This window comes from Uloborus diversus, chromosome 8 (genome assembly GCF_026930045.1).
Source record: "Uloborus diversus isolate 005 chromosome 8, Udiv.v.3.1, whole genome shotgun sequence".
NCBI lineage: Eukaryota > Metazoa > Arthropoda > Arachnida > Araneae > Uloboridae > Uloborus > Uloborus diversus.
The window spans coordinates 65882469-65901536 of record NC_072738.1 but is presented as its reverse complement, the minus strand read 5'-3'; the positions used below and the strand labels follow the sequence as shown (position 1 = coordinate 65901536).

General features: G+C 36.7%; 1 protein-coding gene across 1 annotated transcript; it reads right to left on the bottom strand.

Annotated features, from left to right (window-relative positions):
* Positions 1 to 9462: 9462 nt before the first annotated feature.
* On the bottom strand, positions 9463 to 17547 carry LOC129228217 (uncharacterized). The gene is made up of 3 exons (XM_054862882.1): positions 17319 to 17547; positions 14563 to 14708; positions 9463 to 10487 (listed from the first exon to the last, which is right to left on the bottom strand). The coding sequence occupies exons 1-3, from the start codon at positions 17401 to 17403 to the stop codon at positions 10239 to 10241; spliced, it is 480 nt and encodes a 159-aa protein (XP_054718857.1). The 5' UTR covers positions 17404 to 17547; the 3' UTR covers positions 9463 to 10238.
* Positions 17548 to 19068: the final 1521 nt, after the last annotated feature.

Below are 19068 nucleotides of genomic sequence, written 5' to 3'. Positions count from 1 at the left end.
ACCGAAAATTCAACAAATAATCAAGCCATCTGTTTGCCAATTGCAGTTATTTGCAAATTAGTATGTAGTTATATATGTGATCGGAACAAGTGGCCCTATTATTTTTTTTAATGTAAGGAAATTCCTTGAAAAAAAAAAAAAAAAAAAAAAAAACAGATCGGAATCGGTAGATTTTCAAGCGACTCCGACTCTTCGACTCAGACTAAGAAGCCCTGATAATTTTAATTAGCTTCAAGAATTTAGTAGCAGTTTTATTTTGAAATTAGCGGTACCCGCACGACTTTGCCCGAAGAAGAAAATTAAAAGGTCATTTGATTAGCCTGTATATTTACAAATAATGGATGATGAATTTCTCGCCAATTGGATATGTTTATTCTCTCTTCCCATGTTACGATTCCACGTCATGATAATTTACTAATTTACTCGTCCATCTTATGATAATTTTGCTTCGGAAACTGTTCTTAAAATTGAAATAAAAAAAGAACAAAATCGAATTTTCGAAAAATAGCTTCGAGGTGTACACCCCCATGCTACAAACTAACTTTGTACTAAATTTCATGAAAATTGGCCGAACGGTATAGGCGCTGTGCGCGTCACAGATATCCAGACAGAAATCCGAACAGAAATCCAGACAGTGGGACTTTCAGCTTTATTATTAGTATAGAAATAAGAGACGCGCAGTTATTGAATACTTAGGGGCCATTCATTAATTATGTAAGGATGCTTTTGGCAATTTTTTACCCCCTCCCCCATCTGTTCCCCCATCTTTTTCACCCCACCCTCCATTCTTACGCAAGATTCCATTTCGTTTTTCAAAATGATAAAATAACAAATCTTGGAATCATTACATCACTGGAATCGTTATTAAATTCACATTATTAAATTAAATCTTTTGCGTAAAGAAATAGTTACTGAAAAGTTAGAATCTAAACTGAATGTTTTTTTGACATTTTTTTTTGATGTAATATTAATTACAAATAAAACATGCCATACACAATGTGACTCTTTTATTATATTTTACACTATAAATTCTTTGTAAAATAAATAAAAAAACATCTTACCCTAACACGTATCTTACCTTCCAGACGCAAATGGAACATAATCTCTGCCAAATCACTTGACCGCGCAATTTCTAACGTGAAATACCGACTTGGAAAATATTACGTAAGAATGAGTTTGACCCCCCCCCCAGTAAGGGTACGTAGGGGCTTTTCCAACCCCCTCCCCCTCGGGACCCTTACGTATTTAATGAATGGCCCCTTATGGTCTACTATTTTCATTGAAGATAAATTAGCATAAGGTAATTTTACATGCTACAAAAAATAAATGAACATCCATGTAACAATTAGCACTTATTACAGAATTTGTCTTTTGCGCAGAAATAAGTTCAATCCGAAAAACGGGGCTTTTAAACTGAGAAATCAGAATGCAATCGCTGATTTAAAACGAGTCTGATTGAGGAGCATAACGTACTCCTCGAGCTCAGCGCCATCTGGCTTTTCCTCAGATCTGACCTCACTTTTTCCCCGTCGTTTGGCACACTACACTTTCTAGGCACTATAATTGAAACCTATCGATAGGCTCAGGGATAAGCTCCAGGTTGCCCAAAGCATATTTCTATAGGAGTCTTCACCAGGAAGTATTATTACAAGTTATGACAATTCTCTGCAATCTTAAATGGAAAGATCTTTCTCAATTCCGCTTTTTACGAACAATAATATGTCATCAACTTCGTCTTTTAGAATTCAAATGGTGTACTTCATTCTAGTGGTGACTAATTGTATAATAAGTTTAATGTGTACTTATATCGACTTTTATGCACAACATGCATAGAGAAAACATAAATTAATTTCGTATTCTTTTTATAAAGAGGAGCTGGCTATGATAGTCTTTTGGCAGTCATTAAGAATTTTTCTCTGTAATTCTTTGCAGAGCATTAACGCATCCATGATCACTTGCGTCATTTCCGTGATAGAATCTTCCTTCACTAACAAATCAGAAAAATCATTTCTATTGTCTAGGAATGGTTCAAAATTTTCAATGTGAACGTTTTTGGTTATGCGTCGCTGACGTCGATATCCTCGTTGGTTTTAGCCTCTTTTGTTACTCCTAAAAGTTCTTCCAGTGAGTTCCGAGCTGTGTGAGTTTAATAACGTTACTTCTGGAAAGAGCTCTGGAACCAATCGCATAAAATGTCTCCAGTGGCCCAAGTTCGATTATTAGCACGCCAAAATGCAGTTGATTACGTAATCTGCAATCTTTAGGAGTTTGGATTTTGAAAGAGGTGAAAATTTTATCTCCTTGCATTGCCTCATCCGCATAAAACCGATTCTCATCTGCGTAAAATAAAATAAAGGTGTCAAATCTTATACGGCGTATAATCGAAATTGCGTAAAATAAACCCGCGTAAAACGAGGGTCTACTGTATAGTATATTTTTATGTCAGAGGAATGGATAATTTTTCGAAATTTGTATTTTAAAAATTGAAAATTGTATAAACATTTAAGCACACATTTGTAACTGAAGAACAGAAAATTAAAATATAATTTCCATTACTTATATTTATAGCATTGGAAACCTATCGACCCTATTCGCCACACCTATTACATATACAGGAAATTTTGCAAATCTACACCCCAAAGTCTGGAGGAGGCAATTTGTTGTTGTCAAAGGCCATTCATTAGTGTCCTCCCTTGGGCTTTGGGCTCCCTTGTGTCCATCTTGGTGGAAAGAAATGTTCCCCTGCCACGTGGTTTGGAACGAGCGCAGAAGAGCGGTATGCCTGACCCAAGGCCATTGGTGTACATGTACCCTCTGTAACAGGTAAGTGAGAGAATGCTCGATCTGGAAGTAGCAGCATCTATTGAGGTTCAAAATTACTTTAAATATAAAACGTAAGAACATTTTTTCGTTTTGAGAAAATTCGCAATTTTTTCTTTGAAACTCAAAAAAGGAGATCTTAGGAGCACGGGTTAATATTCATGGATTGACTTAAAATTGGTTTTGGGGTTAAACCCTTTCCATTCTTCATTTTGATACATATTACCAATGATAATGCGTTAAAAAAAATATAAGGCCGGATATGACCAAAAACCCCACCCAGAAGGTAATTTCTGGCAAAGGGTGCCTTCGCAGCACCCTTCGCCTCTCCATACGGCACCCACTTTGGGAATCCTTGAACTATGGAATAAACTGAACAATGAAATAATAATCTTGTAATTTAGTGATTTTTCTAAGCTTCCGAGAACCAAAAAAAGTACGTGCTTTAAATTGCCCATCAATAAATTCTAGGTATAAGGTAAAACACCAGTAGTGACCACTTCAAGTTTACTTACGTACTTTGAAGAAAGAAATGAACAATATTAATGAGATTTTTTGTTGGTACTTAATATAAGTATCATATTGAATCAATTTTATTCATCAGTTATTGGAATTTAAAGTAAGTATTGTGAATTATTTGGATGGGAGATGTCAGATGGCCACTACTGAAATTTTCAGATCTTGAAGTAGTCACTATTGGATCAAATTTGAAGTTTGGGAAAAAATGTATAAAAATTGAACAAATTGAAACTCTGCCATTTTTAAAAATTGGACGATTTAGTAAGAGTTGGGCTATAATACGCTCATTAAGTTTCAAAAGAGAAAATTAATATAGTAGACCCTAAGTTTAAAAATAGACTCGACTGTGACCACTACTAGTGCACTTTAAACCTTGTATTGGTCGCTACTGAAACACTGGCCATTACTGCTGGTGTTTTTCCTTCCAGGGCGATTTCAACAAGGCTTGACCATCGAGAGTGCGTGCTTGTTCAATGGATAATGGGCACCTTAGGCCATTGCATATTCTTTTGCTCATCAGTCAAGTCTTCTTCAAATCTCCCTGTTGCTTGTCTTTTCACCCATATGATCATTTCAGGGCCAGATTACACACAGGGCAGGCCAGGCACAGACCTACTAGGCCTGGGCCTGGGGCCTCCTCTTCCTAAGGGGCCCCAAATTACTTAAAGAATTATGCATAGCATTACAACTATACCAAAAATACATACATTTTTTAAATAATAGCCTTCAGGGGTCCTCCAAATTATTGTGGGCCTTGGACCTCCCTTTTAGTTAGTCGGGCCCTGGACCATTTGCATTGAAAAAGAGGTTCGATCTAACCCCGAAACACGCGTCTGATAGTGCTTGCAAATTTCTGTATTTTATACAATGTTTGATTACATTTTAATGAATCTTTTGTTTCTTTTCAGTTCTAAAGTTATCTCATGCCGAGAAAGTCCGGGATGACATCTTTTACTGTCCATTTTCTTGATGTACATTATAATTGTCACCAAAGTCTTTTGAAGATATTCATGCATTACAGTGTAAAAATGTTGGCTCATTTTGAGAATACAAGATCCAGCATATTTCCCTCCCGTATTTGCAGAGAGCGCTGTGTGAGTTATGGTATGGATGCAGTGGTTTAAGTGTTATCGGTAGATAGCAGTCTGCATACCATTTAGAGTAGTAGCAGTGGCATGGCACAATGATCATTGTTGTGTGGGCAAACATGATCCTGTTGGACTAAAAAAACTGTTCATATTCCGAAGATCACTGTCCAGAACTTTTCTTACATTCCTGTCACAGAACTGCTGGCCAGCTGCATGTTTAAGTGTGATTTTGAGATGTTTAAGCATGCACTTTGAAGATTACTGAATGGACACTCTCGAGAGTGCCACATTTTTTTTTTAGCGTTGTGACCATTGAGAAAAGATAAAATGGAAGGAGTGAAGACTTTTATTCGTGAAGCCAAGACCCCAAGTCACGTGATAGATTTCAAAGCAAAGCATTAGAGGAAATCAATGTTCTTTCGCTTGTTTAACGCAAAACTTGCCAATCATTTGTCATTGTTGAGTCACGTGACTTGGGGTCTTTGGGTCAGCTTTTGCTGAACCAATGATTGTACTTGCTCCCTCCATTTACTAATTCCAGCTCTAAAGGTTGTGACTGTCTGAGGTCGGCCAGGCGTGTTTTTTTTTTTTTTTTTTCAGTGCAGTACCTGTGGGTCTAAAGTTTGATATCAAACATCATATTTTTTTCTATTTTGAACAGAACAGGATCATGTCTGCTAAATCGGAACCGAAAGTGAAATTCTTGCTGAAAACCACCATTATGATTACGTTCATCCTTAACACGTAACGATGTTTACCGCGGAATGCCATTGCTACTAATGTAAATGGCACGTATCAGGCTTGGAGTCAATTACGAGGGAATGTAATCGATTACAATTATGATTACGGGCACAAAAAAAGGGCAATATATGAAAGATAAAAAGCATCTAGAAAATTCAAATTGTGTACATTACACAGTGCTACAATGACTGTGTACATTGTATTCAGGTTTAGGCACACTCTTATTCAAATGTATACACAATGCATGCTGTTTTTGACTCAGCTGTTTATTATTGTTTTGCCACTGCAGTAGTTCTGCCTTAGCCCTGGCTTAAGGGCAATAACGTAATGCGGAACTGCTCAACATTTTAGAGCTTATAATTTCTGAAAATTGTGTGGTATATTTCAGCATTGTATTCTCAATTATTTAGTATATTATCAGTTAATTTAATACGCAGCTATTTTTTAAAAAACGAACCTCCTATTAGGTCTTTATACAGAAAAACTGCAATGTAATAAAATACGCAGAAAGTGTAAATAAAAGATATGAAACGAAACAATTGAAAATGTAAAAAAAAAGGAATTAAATGCATTTAAGTGTAATTAATACTTCAAAGATGTCTGTTTTTTTTCCCCTCATTCTTTGAGAAGTGAAAAAATTTCCAGCAATGCTAAACAATCGTTGAACTGGAGCAGATGACGCAGAAATTAAAAAAATACTTGGGTAGTATTTTTAGCAAAAGGATACATATGAGTGTTAGACCTCTACAATTCTACAGGATCAATTTTATGATCATTTTATAGCTATTTGCATATGCTTTGATTTCATTCTTGAATCAATCACTTACTAAAGAAATTGCACTTTTACAAGTGCTAAAAGGTTTCAACTTAACACTCATAAAAAATAAGATTGGACATAACATGGTTTGCTATGATTTCCACTTTTTAGTCATACAGCTTTTTTTTTGTTGCATAAATGAGTATTTTATAATAATATTTATACATCGCAGTTTTAATGCAGCAGTGAAGTGTAATTTTTCTCACTTTAAAAATGTGGCATAAAAAGATAATTCAGTTTCAAAATTTGTGTTAATTCCTTGATACCATAAAACGTAAACAAATTTTTAAAAATCTATCAATGCAAACTTTTTACTTTCATGCATACTCATTATTAGAGAATATCAGTTGTAATCATATAAACATACATTTAAGATGAAACAATGCGAGAAATTATTTTGAAAGCATGCAAAAAAATTTTTTATTCACCTGGGTTTAGATTAGATGTCATGTAGTAAAAAATAATGCAATACGTATAAAGGCAAGAGTGTTTAAAGAATCACTGAAACACAAATGCAAATTCGGTTTTCTTTTGACAAAATCTTTTTTCAATCATTCACTACTTTCTCATAAAAGTATAAAAAAAACAAAAGCTTTTTGTTGCCCGAAACTTAGTTGCACTTTTGATATCATTGTACTTTTTCTGCTAAAATACGATTTTGAGGCGGCAATGTGCTTCGCTTGATTGCCTAACATTGACAGATGAAAGGGAAGCTGATGAATGACCAATTGTAAGGATTTGGGAAGATGTTCCCAAGAAGCCCTGAAACGCAAAGGCGCCCACGGGGTACTAATTGTACTAAACACTTAAGATAGGGCTATAGACTAATAATGAGAATAGACCGAGCTATGGCAACCCTTTTGCTGCTCATAAACCAAACCATGTGACTGTTGGATATCCAAGCAACAGCGGAAGTTGATCGTAGCAGACGATCAAAGTCCGCGAGAAATAAAATAAATATAATTGATGGAGCACGGAAGAATGATCTTTTATGGAGTCCTATTTGTAAATTTGTTATTCTAAGTTGTAAATATTTTGTTAATATAGTGAGTTTTTCGTTTAGATAGTATTGTGCATTTTCTTTAGTCAATTTCAATAACTCTCTAAGCAATTAAAGATGCAAGCGCCCAAAAAGAATCGACAAACGGTAAGATTTTTACCTACAATTTTAATTTAAGATACCGATTAGTACATAACGCCACTCTTCAAGAAGGGATCTAAAGGTATTGCTGGGAATTATAGACCTGTAAGTTTGACTTCGGTGATTTGTAAGATTTTCGAAACTTTGATCAAAATTAAGATCATGAAGTTCTTAGAGACTAATAGTCTGTTGACTAGTTTGCAGTATAGTTTCAGGAAAGGTAAATCCTGTACTACTAATTTATTGCATTTCTACGACAAGGTTACCTCAGCTTTAGATAACAAAAATGTGTGGATGTTGTTTATATTGATTTTCAAAAAGCTTTTGACAAGGTACCGCATGTTGCTCTTCTCAGCAAGTTAACTGACATAGGAATAGGAGGAAAAACTTTACTTTGGGTTAGAAATTGGCTCACTGGTAGGAAGCAAAGAGTAGTTGTGAGAGGAAATTCTAATTGGAGTGATGTTTTAAGTGGGGTTCCTCAGGGATCAGTTTTAGGGCCTCTTTTGTTTATTATATTTATGAATGACATCAATGAAAATATTTCTGGAAGCACGAATTGTTTTGCTGATGATGTAAAAGTTATGGGGATTGTCGAAAATGAAGAACAAGTGAAACAGCTGCAAGAGGATTTAGATCATATTTCTAAGTGCACAGATAAATGGGGTATGGCAGTTAATGTAGGGAAATGTCAAGTGCTACACTTAAGTCATGGAAATAAGCGTATGAGTTATCGTTTACAGGGTTGTCATAAATCAGGCAGAAAATGTTATGGATCTGGGTATCTTTATAAATCAGGACTTCAAGTTTAGTCAACAGTGCAGTATTGCTAGTAACAAAGCCAACAAAATGATTGGGTTTATCAATAGATCTATTTCAAACAAATGTAAGAAAGTTCTTCTGCCTTTATATAGGAGTTTAGTAAGACCTCATTTGGAGTATGCTGTTCAGTTTTGGTCGCCTTATCTGAAGAAAGATATTTTTGTATTGGAAAGGATTCAAAGAAGGGTAACTAAATTAGTAAGGGGACTCTCAGATTTAGATTATGATACCAGACTTAATAGGCTTAACATGTATGGCCTGGAGCAAAGGAGAGTCAGAGGGGACATGATTCAGTTATTTAAATTTATCAAAATGAAAGATGTAAATGGATTAAATTTTTGCGGGGAAAGCAGGACAAGGGATCATTGTTTTAAGCTATTTAAATCTCAGGCTAACTTGGAAATCAGGAAAAACTACTACTTTAGCAGGGTCGTGGGCACTTGGAATAGCTTACCGGAAGAGGCGGTAATGAGCAAGGGAGTGGATAGCTTTAAGCGGGCCATTGATCTTCATTGGGGACTAATTAATTGAGTAGGACCAGCCTAGCTGGGCCCAGAGCCTGTTGCTGGTCGTCACATTTGTATTTGTATTTGTATTGTATTTTTGCGTTAACGCAAAACGTTTACGCCATTACGTTCACGCCAACGCTGACGTAGCAGTTCCAAATGAAATAAAAGTTACTGAAAACTGTGATCAAAAACTAATTGCTAATGTCAAAATAATGCATAACTAAAAGAAAAACAGTTCAATCTCTGCACCAGGAAAAAAATTACAATGAACACACATTACGTCTTAAAATACATGTCGAGTGCCAAACAATAGATAATGTTGCCATCTAGCAACCATGCTGCCAAAGTTTTCGCCAAGCCTCCCACCAGTCACATGATGTATCCACGAACCAATTTTTTCATCAGCAAGTCTGGGAAAGCTCGGTCTACTCTTATTATTAGTCTATGGATAGGGCTCGATTTATGACTCTCGTTTGCAAACAAGGACGAGTGGGGAAGAGCACTGTATAGTCGCTTAAAGAAAGAAGTCGTTTTCTATGTTACTATTGAACTATGTTATCTTTCCATACATTAGTAAAAGGGCGGCTTAATTTTTTTTACTTTTAGAAAGTCAAGATTACACGATTACAAGATTGAAATTACGGATTATTTTACTTAGATTACAATTACGATTACGCATGAAAATCCTGATTACGATTACGGAAGTATCCTATCAAAAGATTACGATTATGATTATGATTACACAAAAAAGTAATCGATTACTCAGATTACGATTACGTAATCCGCGATTACTCCAAGCCTGGCACATATAATGCTATTTGTCGATACCACATGGGTGTTATGCCGAATCCTGTACTATACATACAACGCTCACGCTAGTCTAACAAAAAAAAAAAAAGGCGTTGTTCAGAGTTTCTCTGCGGTCTCCCCTACTATCCTTTTTGGGCTTAGAACCGTCGAACGTTACTCAGCATTTTATAAAGACACAGTAAAGCACATGACCTCTGCTTTTACGCAATCTTTATTTTGTAAATCAACCAGCGCAACTTCAAATCTCCTTCTCTTATTTAACATGGAATATGTTTTTAACATTTAAGTTTTGTTTTCTTTTAAACTACTTCAAGTTTTGTTTCTCACTACTTCAAGTTGAATTACAAATTATATCTGGTCAGTAGGGAACTAGCTAAAAATCCTCTTTGAAGATTCAACCTAAGGAAGTTGAATTCTTTTGAGTAGATGTGTTTGGTTGATCTTGATGTTGGCAGAGGAGATTCAGACAATTTTTCCACACCAGAAAAACTGGTATAAACCTGAGAAGTCACATTCTCGGCCATAGTTGTCGTTCCTGATCTTGATATAGTCAAGGCAACAAAGATAATTTAAAGCAACCTCGAAGAACCAGCCTAAGAAGATGTATTCATGAGCAGTTGAGTTTGATCTTGATGTAGACGGAGTGTACCATACATAATTTATACCATCTTAAAAAGACAAAATCTTGGTCTTAGTTATCATGTTTGATATTGATGTTGATAACTTTGAGAAATCAAACTAAGAACAAATTCTTGATTATAATTGTTGTGCTTCATCTTAATGCAGGCAGATTGTATCACCCAAACTCTTGAATTCAATCATCTTTTCTGATATTGGTACAGCCAGAGTAACTGAGATCATATAAATCAACCTTGAAAAGTCAAGTAAGAATAATAATCCTTGAGAGTAGTGTCATGTAGGATCTTGACGTTGACAGAGTATTTAGAATAATTCAAATTAACATGGAGGAATCAACCTAAGAAGACGAGCTCTTGGTTATAGTTGTCGTGTCTGATCTTAATGTATACAGAGTACCAGACTGAGAATACGGAAAAAATGAAAACGGCGATTTGGAGGAGGGTCTGTTGGGTGCAGTTGAATCGGCTGCATAGCATATGAAGCAAGAGGAACAAGTGGGGCAGAGTGGAACTGTAGATTATGGTGTCGTCCGACAACTTGTTACGTTCTCGGACGGACTGTCTTCTTTTCTGGAATTCAGCCTGAAACGAAATCGAGACATTACAAGAAAATTAAAATAAATTGATAACATTCACAGAGAAAATGCTTTTAGACAATATGCATATGAGGCAGTGAGAAGCAAAGGGATGTAAGTGGACATTTTCAAGTTTTGAGTAAACGCGTTTAAAGATTACATCCTAGGTAGGCTTTGATTGAAATTTTTTCTAAATCATGCTGTTTAGCAGCCACTCCCAGGAATACTAGTACCATCTCTTGCCCCAAAATAGAGGAGAGGTTCACCTATCATGTGTACTGGTTATCTCCAAATTTTTAATTTTGCCACTTAAAAATCCCCTTGCTTCTCTGCCTCATATGTAAACCTAATTAACGGGAAGGATAGAGTAGATGTAAACAAAGCATTGCGCCATTTCGTGACCTCAATCACGTGCTGGGCTTGACGAGAACAAATTGGAGCCAAGCAGGCAGCAAATTCAAATTTTATCGGTTAACTGTCTTTATAATTCAAGAGAAAATCCTCATAAGTGGCACCACAGCAGTAAATCTTCTGAATAATTTTTTGTTTACCTTCGGTCTATGTATTCCATGAACAGAAATTAGTTTCAATTCCGTAGAAGCATTGAAACATGTACCATGTTCCCAAAGAGGACGTTACTAAGTACAAAGTGAAGTGTCAAAATAACTTGAAATACCTCTTATTGCTGATAACTAATTTAACTGACAGTGCTTAATAATCAGAGTGTTAAAATAGTGTTCAAAATCATTAAAGACCCACAACTGCTTGCGATCTCCTACTGAAAATTATTACTGTAGTGCAAGTCTAAAATTTAAAAATTTTTTTGTTATACAGTTACTTCATGTACCGAAGTTTATACCAATTCTTTGTTGTAGAAGCTTTTTAACATGTTTATAACACGTAGGTTCTTGGTTCAAAGATAAACTGAGACAGTGAGAAGTAAAGGGATGTAAGTGTAAAAATTAAAAATTTGGAGATAACCAGTACAAATAGTATGGGAACCTATCCTTTGTCTTGGGGCACGAGATAGTACTAGTAGCCCTGGTAGATACCTCTGAACAGCATGATACAGAAAAAAATTCAATGAAAGCCCACCTAGAACGTTATCTTTAAACGCGTTTTACTCAAAACTTAAAAATGTCCACTTACATCTCTTTGCTTCTCACTGCCTCAACTGTGAAGAATGAAATTTTTAAAGATTTTTAAATAGCTAGTAAAAAACCCTTATTTATCGTAATAATGTTTGAAACCGGCTTTTGGAAAACCATTACAACATCCAGTTGACTGATATTTGCTGATTCAAGACCAGCTCAAACTGAAAGCATTTCAAATGACTCACCAGTCAATATATTGAATTAAATTTTTACATCTTCTGAAGTACTAATTCAAGAAATAGAATAAATTTCAGACACTAATGTATACATTCAGAGTTCGAATACAAGCATTTAATTTAAATTCATAACAATACGTCATTTTGAGGTGCAACCACGGAATTTCTCTTCAAAGACTGCGCATTTCAGTTAAAAATTCAATTGCGTATCCTATCATAAACAGAAAGGCATTATTTACTACTGTGTAATGACTATGAAAAATTTACAAACTTTTCAATGAAAAGTAGCAATATGTTTTAGTTTTGAACCAACTTCATGCAATGCGTTATGGCTCATAACACGCAGTTTTCATTCGCACCTTTACAAACTTTCAGAGTATTTGACAGCACATACAAGAGAAACGTAATGCTGAAATTTGAAATTCAATTGAAAATTTTAAGAATTATGAACGTTCAAAGCGATTAAATTTTCCTTGCGTATGCGCGAACGATAGCGATTTATAACCTTAATTTAAAATACAGTTAGACCGCTCAACTTATTGTCAAATTCCAGTTCAATATCTAAAAAATTTAAAAAAATGTCTCTAATGAGCCAAATATCAATAATTCTTGGATAGGAGGCGAATCGTGAGGGATCGTTCGCAAAAAACTGCTTTTGCAGTGAATCACACTGAACGATTGCAGGCATTTGTGCCAGAATGAAATTATTGCCAGTAGCACCAGCATGCTGAATATGAATGAATGTATATGGATGAGGGATGTCATGTCGATATCTCACGCCAGTCAGAGTTCCTATTCCTATTCCTATTCAGAGTCACAACTGACTACAACTGTATTGATGTCGAGGACTGCATACTAAGCGCCTTGCCTCCATTATTTTATATACCGATAGATGGCAGCACCATCACCGGATCGAACAGTTAATGAGAATTTGGAACTAGTCCAGGAGCTATTAACTACCTGGTGCTAGCACCCCCAGAGGTATCGTTTCACTTGGAGGACATTGAGACCACGAGCATATTTAACGTCGCCCAATCCCCTTTAATGACGACGGTGGGTCTTCGACCATCGAGGTTCGAACCAGGACCCTCCGGCCCCGAATCCGACACTCTACCGATCGGGCTACCACGGCCCCAGTCAGAGTTAATCCATGAAGTACATGCAGAACAGTGTGACGCAGAGTGAGATCCCTGTCCAAACCCTAATTTCACCTCCGCTAGAACTATGTCTTTCAACAACGTTGGATTGATGGTTTTCGGAGTGTTTTTCCCTTCAGATAAGCAGGTGCCCCGAAACGCTCTACAATATGTATCTGGAGCTTTTTTTTTTTTTTTTTTTTTTTGAGAAGAGTAAAAAAACCTATTTCTGTTTGGTCCAGTAAACGTGCTCTTTTATCAGCAATAAGCGTTCTCTTCTGTGTCATCTGTACAGGTGGACACACACAACTGGTCGTCTTGCATATAGAGACTTGTGTGATCCTGGTCCAAATCTTGATTTCACCTCCGATAGAACTGTGTCTCTTAACAGCGTTGAGTTAATTGGTATTTGGTACATTGCTGCTTTCCAGATCAGCAGAAGCCCTTCATGGCTCATGGCTTGCCAATGGGAAGCTGGACTTGTCTGTGGAGAATAAAGAAGTCTATTTCTGCTTAGTCCAGAAAACATGATCTCCTGCCCACTATTTCGTCCGTTAAGGGGGATGCACTCAACTGGTCGCCTTGCATAGAGTTCTGCATTGTGCAGGCATCTTAGCACCGCAAGAGTGGAGATTCAAATCCCCTGATGCCGCAAAACGATCTTCAGCGAGCAGCGATACAGAAGTGATTCTTCTCTTTCTGACTGGAAGAGCAAGAAAACGAGCTTTTGCTGGCGCTGTACTGCCGTGGGCAGATAAACGGCGATATTTGTAGAAATGAGTTTTCAAGATATTGGAAGAAACGCGTTTTGGATTCAATACTAACAATAGGGACATGTCGGAACTAGATGTTTTTTTTTCAGCGGAAGCAAAATAAGCAAGCTTGTACAATAAAGATAAAGTACTATAGATGATGAAAATGCAAAATAAAAAATTCGCAGTTACAGCCTTTTACCTGTCCACGGCAGTGTAGCTCGTTGTCGGCCAGGAATATCTCTTCTGGAGAGATACATTGAGACGGCTCAATGTGTTTCTTGAACTCAATGCAAGACGAGCAGCATCAGCCTCTAACAACTTTGTTTCCCTCCATCCAACTGATCGACATTTCAACAAATCGGTTATGCTTCTTCAAGACATTGCTATTGCTTGATAAGAGATAGATAGCGGCTGAACTGGAAACGGATACGGAAGACTTTATTTTTTAGTAGGTATGATCAGCGAGATCGCTCGAGCAGTACAAACTTTTCTGCTTACGTGTTTTCACTGATCCTACCTATTCATCCTATTCCTTCCAGTTCATCCACCATCTCTTCGTGGCCAAAACTATAGACTCTACTGGCTACTGTTAACGAAACTACCGACAGCAGTTGAAAATGAACAAAAGTTACATATGAAATCACGAAAGCTTGATACTTGCATATTTTTTCCTTATTCATTATACCTAGAGTTTGTTATTGTCATTTATACTAATCATAAGTTTTTCTCCTACTGCCTTTTTTTAAAGTGAGCTTCGGAAAACACGCTGGGCGAAGGAGGTCAGTGTAGATGTATAAGCAGTAAACAATAATAAAGAAAATTAATGTAGAATGAAAGATGGTTTGCAAAAATATTAGTTACTTTGATGGTGGCTGGAGATAGCTCCAACTCTTGGGAAAGCCGAAAGATTTCTGCTGTGCTGGGGTAAGCGTTGGTTCTAAAGCTGTTGTCCAACTCGCTCGACTCCAGAAAAGTAGTTTTAGGTTTCACAGGAGAAGGAGATTCGCCTATAGAGAAAGGAAAGAGTGACAGATCACCAAACACATTTTACATAGTGGTGTGAGAATTTTAAAGATAATATACTGGGGACATTGATCAAGAGGATATCCATGAATGACGTCAAGCTTTGAGAGGAAGGGGGATTCGGGAAATTGCGACAACTTGTGACAAGGGAGAGGGAGTCGGTATCAAGAAAAGTAGCATCACGCATATTTAATAACAATATGCTGATGAAAAACAGCGTGACATGTGACCAGGGGAACCCCGATGAGAGGTCACTGTGACTTTCCAAAAATTTCTTTATTCGGCAAATTTTGTTTCACGATTCGACAAAATTTTCATCATTCGACGAAATTTGGAGTACCATTCGCCAAAATTTGCAGTTCCATTCGGCAAATTTTCATCCTTTGGCGAAATTAGGATTTCTATTCGGCGAAATCATCCTCATTAGGCAAATTGAGAATTTAGCCTCCCAAAAATGTAAGTTCCGGGCACCCCTCCTTGTGCAAAGGAGGGGAGGGAGTAAGATAGTGAGAATAGCTAATCAGAGCTGCTTTTACAAGCCCCTCGGAAACAAGATCTCAAATTCGTAATGGAAAGCGTACTATCTGAGCACAAAATTTTGCTCTCGATTACCCTCACATTAAAATGGCATAGTGAAAAACAAAAAAAAGGAAAACTAAAGCAGTTGCAGAAGCACAATAATATGGGTTTTACTCTGAATAATTTCAATATTTATTGTCTAAAAATGTCATGTGTCCATTTTGATCTCCTTCTGTGCTCTTTAGTTGCTTGGTGACCATTTTTAATGGCTTTCTATCTGTCTCGTTTTTCCAGAAGGCCATCGGCTTGAACATTGAACTATTTGCGTAAAATGTTGACAATTAAAAGTCTCACCCTTTTAAACTAAAAAACTGAGTGGGGCCGTTAAATATGAATTAAGTTGAAGCCTTAAATTTGTAAATTTCTGATGTTTGTGTAATGCACGCGCGAAATAAAGCCGAAGGTAAAAAGACAAGTTATAAAAACTATTTTCTGAAGTTGAAGTTTGAAAATATTAGCTCTCATTAAGGTAAAGAGTTTGCTTCCGTTGAATGTTTGAAAATGAAGAGAATGAGCAACTTACAGTTTTAAAGTTGTGAGACGTTCTAGAAAGTATTCCCCTAGTGTTTTAGCGGTCCTCATCTAAACGAAATTGTCACCAATATTATTATACAAACAGAATTATCACCAAGTAAAGTACAGGGTGTCCAAAAAATCCGTGACACATTAAAAAAAAGAAAAATCATAATAGAAAAGCAACGAATTGTCGTATGATGTGTGGTTTGAACAAAAAAAAAAATCACAAGTTTATAAATTTTTTATGACATCGAAAAAAAAAAAAAGTTGTGTTTAAAGGTGGCGTTGCACCGTCATAAGTATGAGAAACAAGTTCTGTGAGGTGTTCATTTCATTAAAACAGAAAGCAACAATGCCTTTCATTACTATGGTTAGGGAAAACCTAACAACAATAGAGCTGAATGTGTGCACCGTTTTTTGTTCAAACCACATCTAAACGGTACTCAAGTTCATCCCATGTTAGACATCACGGACTGCGAAACAATAAAGCCTATTTGGGTAATACGCATTTTCAGATCATTAATGCTAGCAACCTGGCACAAATGAAAACACACACACAAAAAACGTGAAATAATATGGCCCAAACTGCATATTCATGCGACAATTTGTTGGTTTTCTGTGAATTTTAAAAATGTGTCAAGGATTTTTCGGATGCCCTTTATTTAGCAGACGTTTGGTAATGCTCAATAATACAACTACAAACACAAAAGTGCTCACTAGCAAAAGATTCTGGGCCCAGCTTTAGCTAGGCAGGTCCTAATCAATTTGTCAATCCTCAATGAAGATCAAACTGTCAGTGATCAACAATGAGATAAAACTATTTCCCCCATTGGAAGCTTTCGGTAAACTAGTTCAAACGCCTACAAACCAGTTGAAGTAGCGATTTTCCTGATTTCAAGATTAGCTCGGGGCTTAAAAAGTTTTAAATAATGAACCCTGATTTTCTCATCTGCTTGGAAATTCGTCCCATGAATATCTTCCTTTTTAAATAAACTTAGTAAATAACTGGATCATATGTCCTTTTACTCTTCCTTCCTCAAGCCTATAGAAGTGAAGCACTCTAAGTCTGGAATCAGGAATATGAACTATTGGTTGGGCAAACCTAACCTGGCAGCGTTGTGAAGGCTAGGAAGATCCTAATCGTAACAATACGAGACTGCCATGATAGGTTTTCACCAATTCACTAGCGCAGCCAGAAATACTTTCTGGATGATTTTTTTTAATGAAAAATACCTCCTGGAGGAGTTTTTTTGATCAAAAGTATCTTCTAGAGCGTTTTTTTTTTTTTTTTTTGATGAAGAATATCTTCTGAGAGTTTTTTTTTTTTAAATCAAATGTACCTTCTGAAGATTTTTCAAAAATCAAAACAATCCTTTCATACGCATAAACTACTGTATTAGAATTTGCATTTATGTTAAACCAATGGCTCTAGGGGGTGTTTTTACACCCCCCTTGCTGCGCCACTGCCTCAATTACAGATAAAATGCGATCTCACTTACTTCTCTTGGTCGAAACTTTTTTGCCCCTGAGCAAGCCCCTCTGCTTGCTAAGTTCACGTGAGAGGATCGAGGACCTCATCGTCATGGCGGGTGGTCATCCACATCAACAGGTGACTGAAATCCAAGGCAACCGGACACTCGGAAGCGGTCAGAAATTGCAGACTATGCGTTCGGATCCTGTTCATCATACGAAAGACCTATGAGGTGTCGCCGGACCACGTACTCCTCTTTATACCTTTATCGAAGCGTTCCGTTATCAAACGAGCGCGTCATCCGGACCATTGTTGTTCGAAATGGATGAAGATGATGCAAGTAGAGATCAATGTTTGTTTTCTGAAGGGAAGGAAAGAGCTTTTTCTAGTATGTGCTTGTTTGTTATCTGGGAAAGGGTCGATTGTTGTCTTGAATGCGAATTTGCATCATGCGTGGTCTTTTTTTGATGGCACACAATGTTGGTAATCAGGGCTTATTTTCTAATGAAAGAATTGCTGGGTCTGAGCTTATTCTAATGCGTTAATAGTCTAAATTACGTCCAAAATAGGAATAATCACCTAAAGTTGAAAAAAAAAAAGCTGCAGGAGCCAAGTTTTAATACTAATTAAGTTCCTTCTGTAACTAAACAAATGCTGGACGAAGGATTATATACAGGCCGGTAGACGCATTTACGGAAGTACTATTCTGTGCTTTAGCGCAGGCGGCAGAATCATTATCGTTGACTCTGCTGCTTGAGAGCAACTTACTATGTGACTCGACTTAATTTCTAACGTTTAGTAATACATCTTGATTTCTCGTGTCTTTCTAAATATGTCAGAATATTCACAAGTCTTTAAAAAATGATTTCAAAAGACTAAAAACAAAAACTCATGCATACGAAGTTAACGCATTTGTTTGTGTTACCTCTTTCAGCCGCCATTAGCCAGGGGCTGCAGCGCTTCCTTTAGTTTATTGGAGTTGCGGGTTCCTGGGGTAGGCAAACTGTGCCACCGATTAGGGCGGCAGACATTAGGGGCGGCAAATTTCCTGTTGGCAAATTGTAAGAAGGCAAAAGAAGAGAAATATTGAAAAACTCATATTTGTTCCTTAGTTTTTTCTTTGTGGCTCAAATTACAGCGATAAGTGAAAATATGTTTTATGATTTAAGAAAAAAAAAAAAAGGAGGAGGAAAGGATTTAAGGATTTTCTTCGGATAATTTAAGAACTGCATTCTTAAAGACGCAGTTTGGGTTATCTTTGATACTAAAACGTAAGGAAAAGGGTTGGGGTTCCAAGCACAGGCGGCACCTGCTCTTCACTTTCAAAAGTATATAAAGGAGCTTTTCCTCTCTACTTTTTAAGTTCAAAATTAACGATAGATCGAAATTTGGTGTAACTGACCGACCCACGTGTTTATAGGAATACCTATCGACTTAATTAGTGTGTGTGTTTTTTATTTTTCTCATACTATTATTTCATAAAAATTAAAATGGAGCTTTAAATGGAAAGAAGGGAGTTTATGGTGGCCATTTGTTCCAAGTTTTGAGGCCGTGCGCCGAATTTTTGGAGAAGGTCATTTAATCAATATGACGTTAAAACCTCATAGCGCCTATTCTTTAAAGTTGTTTTTAGGGGTACTGCATTCCTAACCTACCTCCCCACGCTTCTCCATTGACCCCCACCCCTTTTTGGGCAGCAGTCGCCTATGAGCTCGGAGATTCTCCCCCAATATATTTTCAAGTTTGAAGTCCTCGAAACGCATTTTAGAACCTCTTTG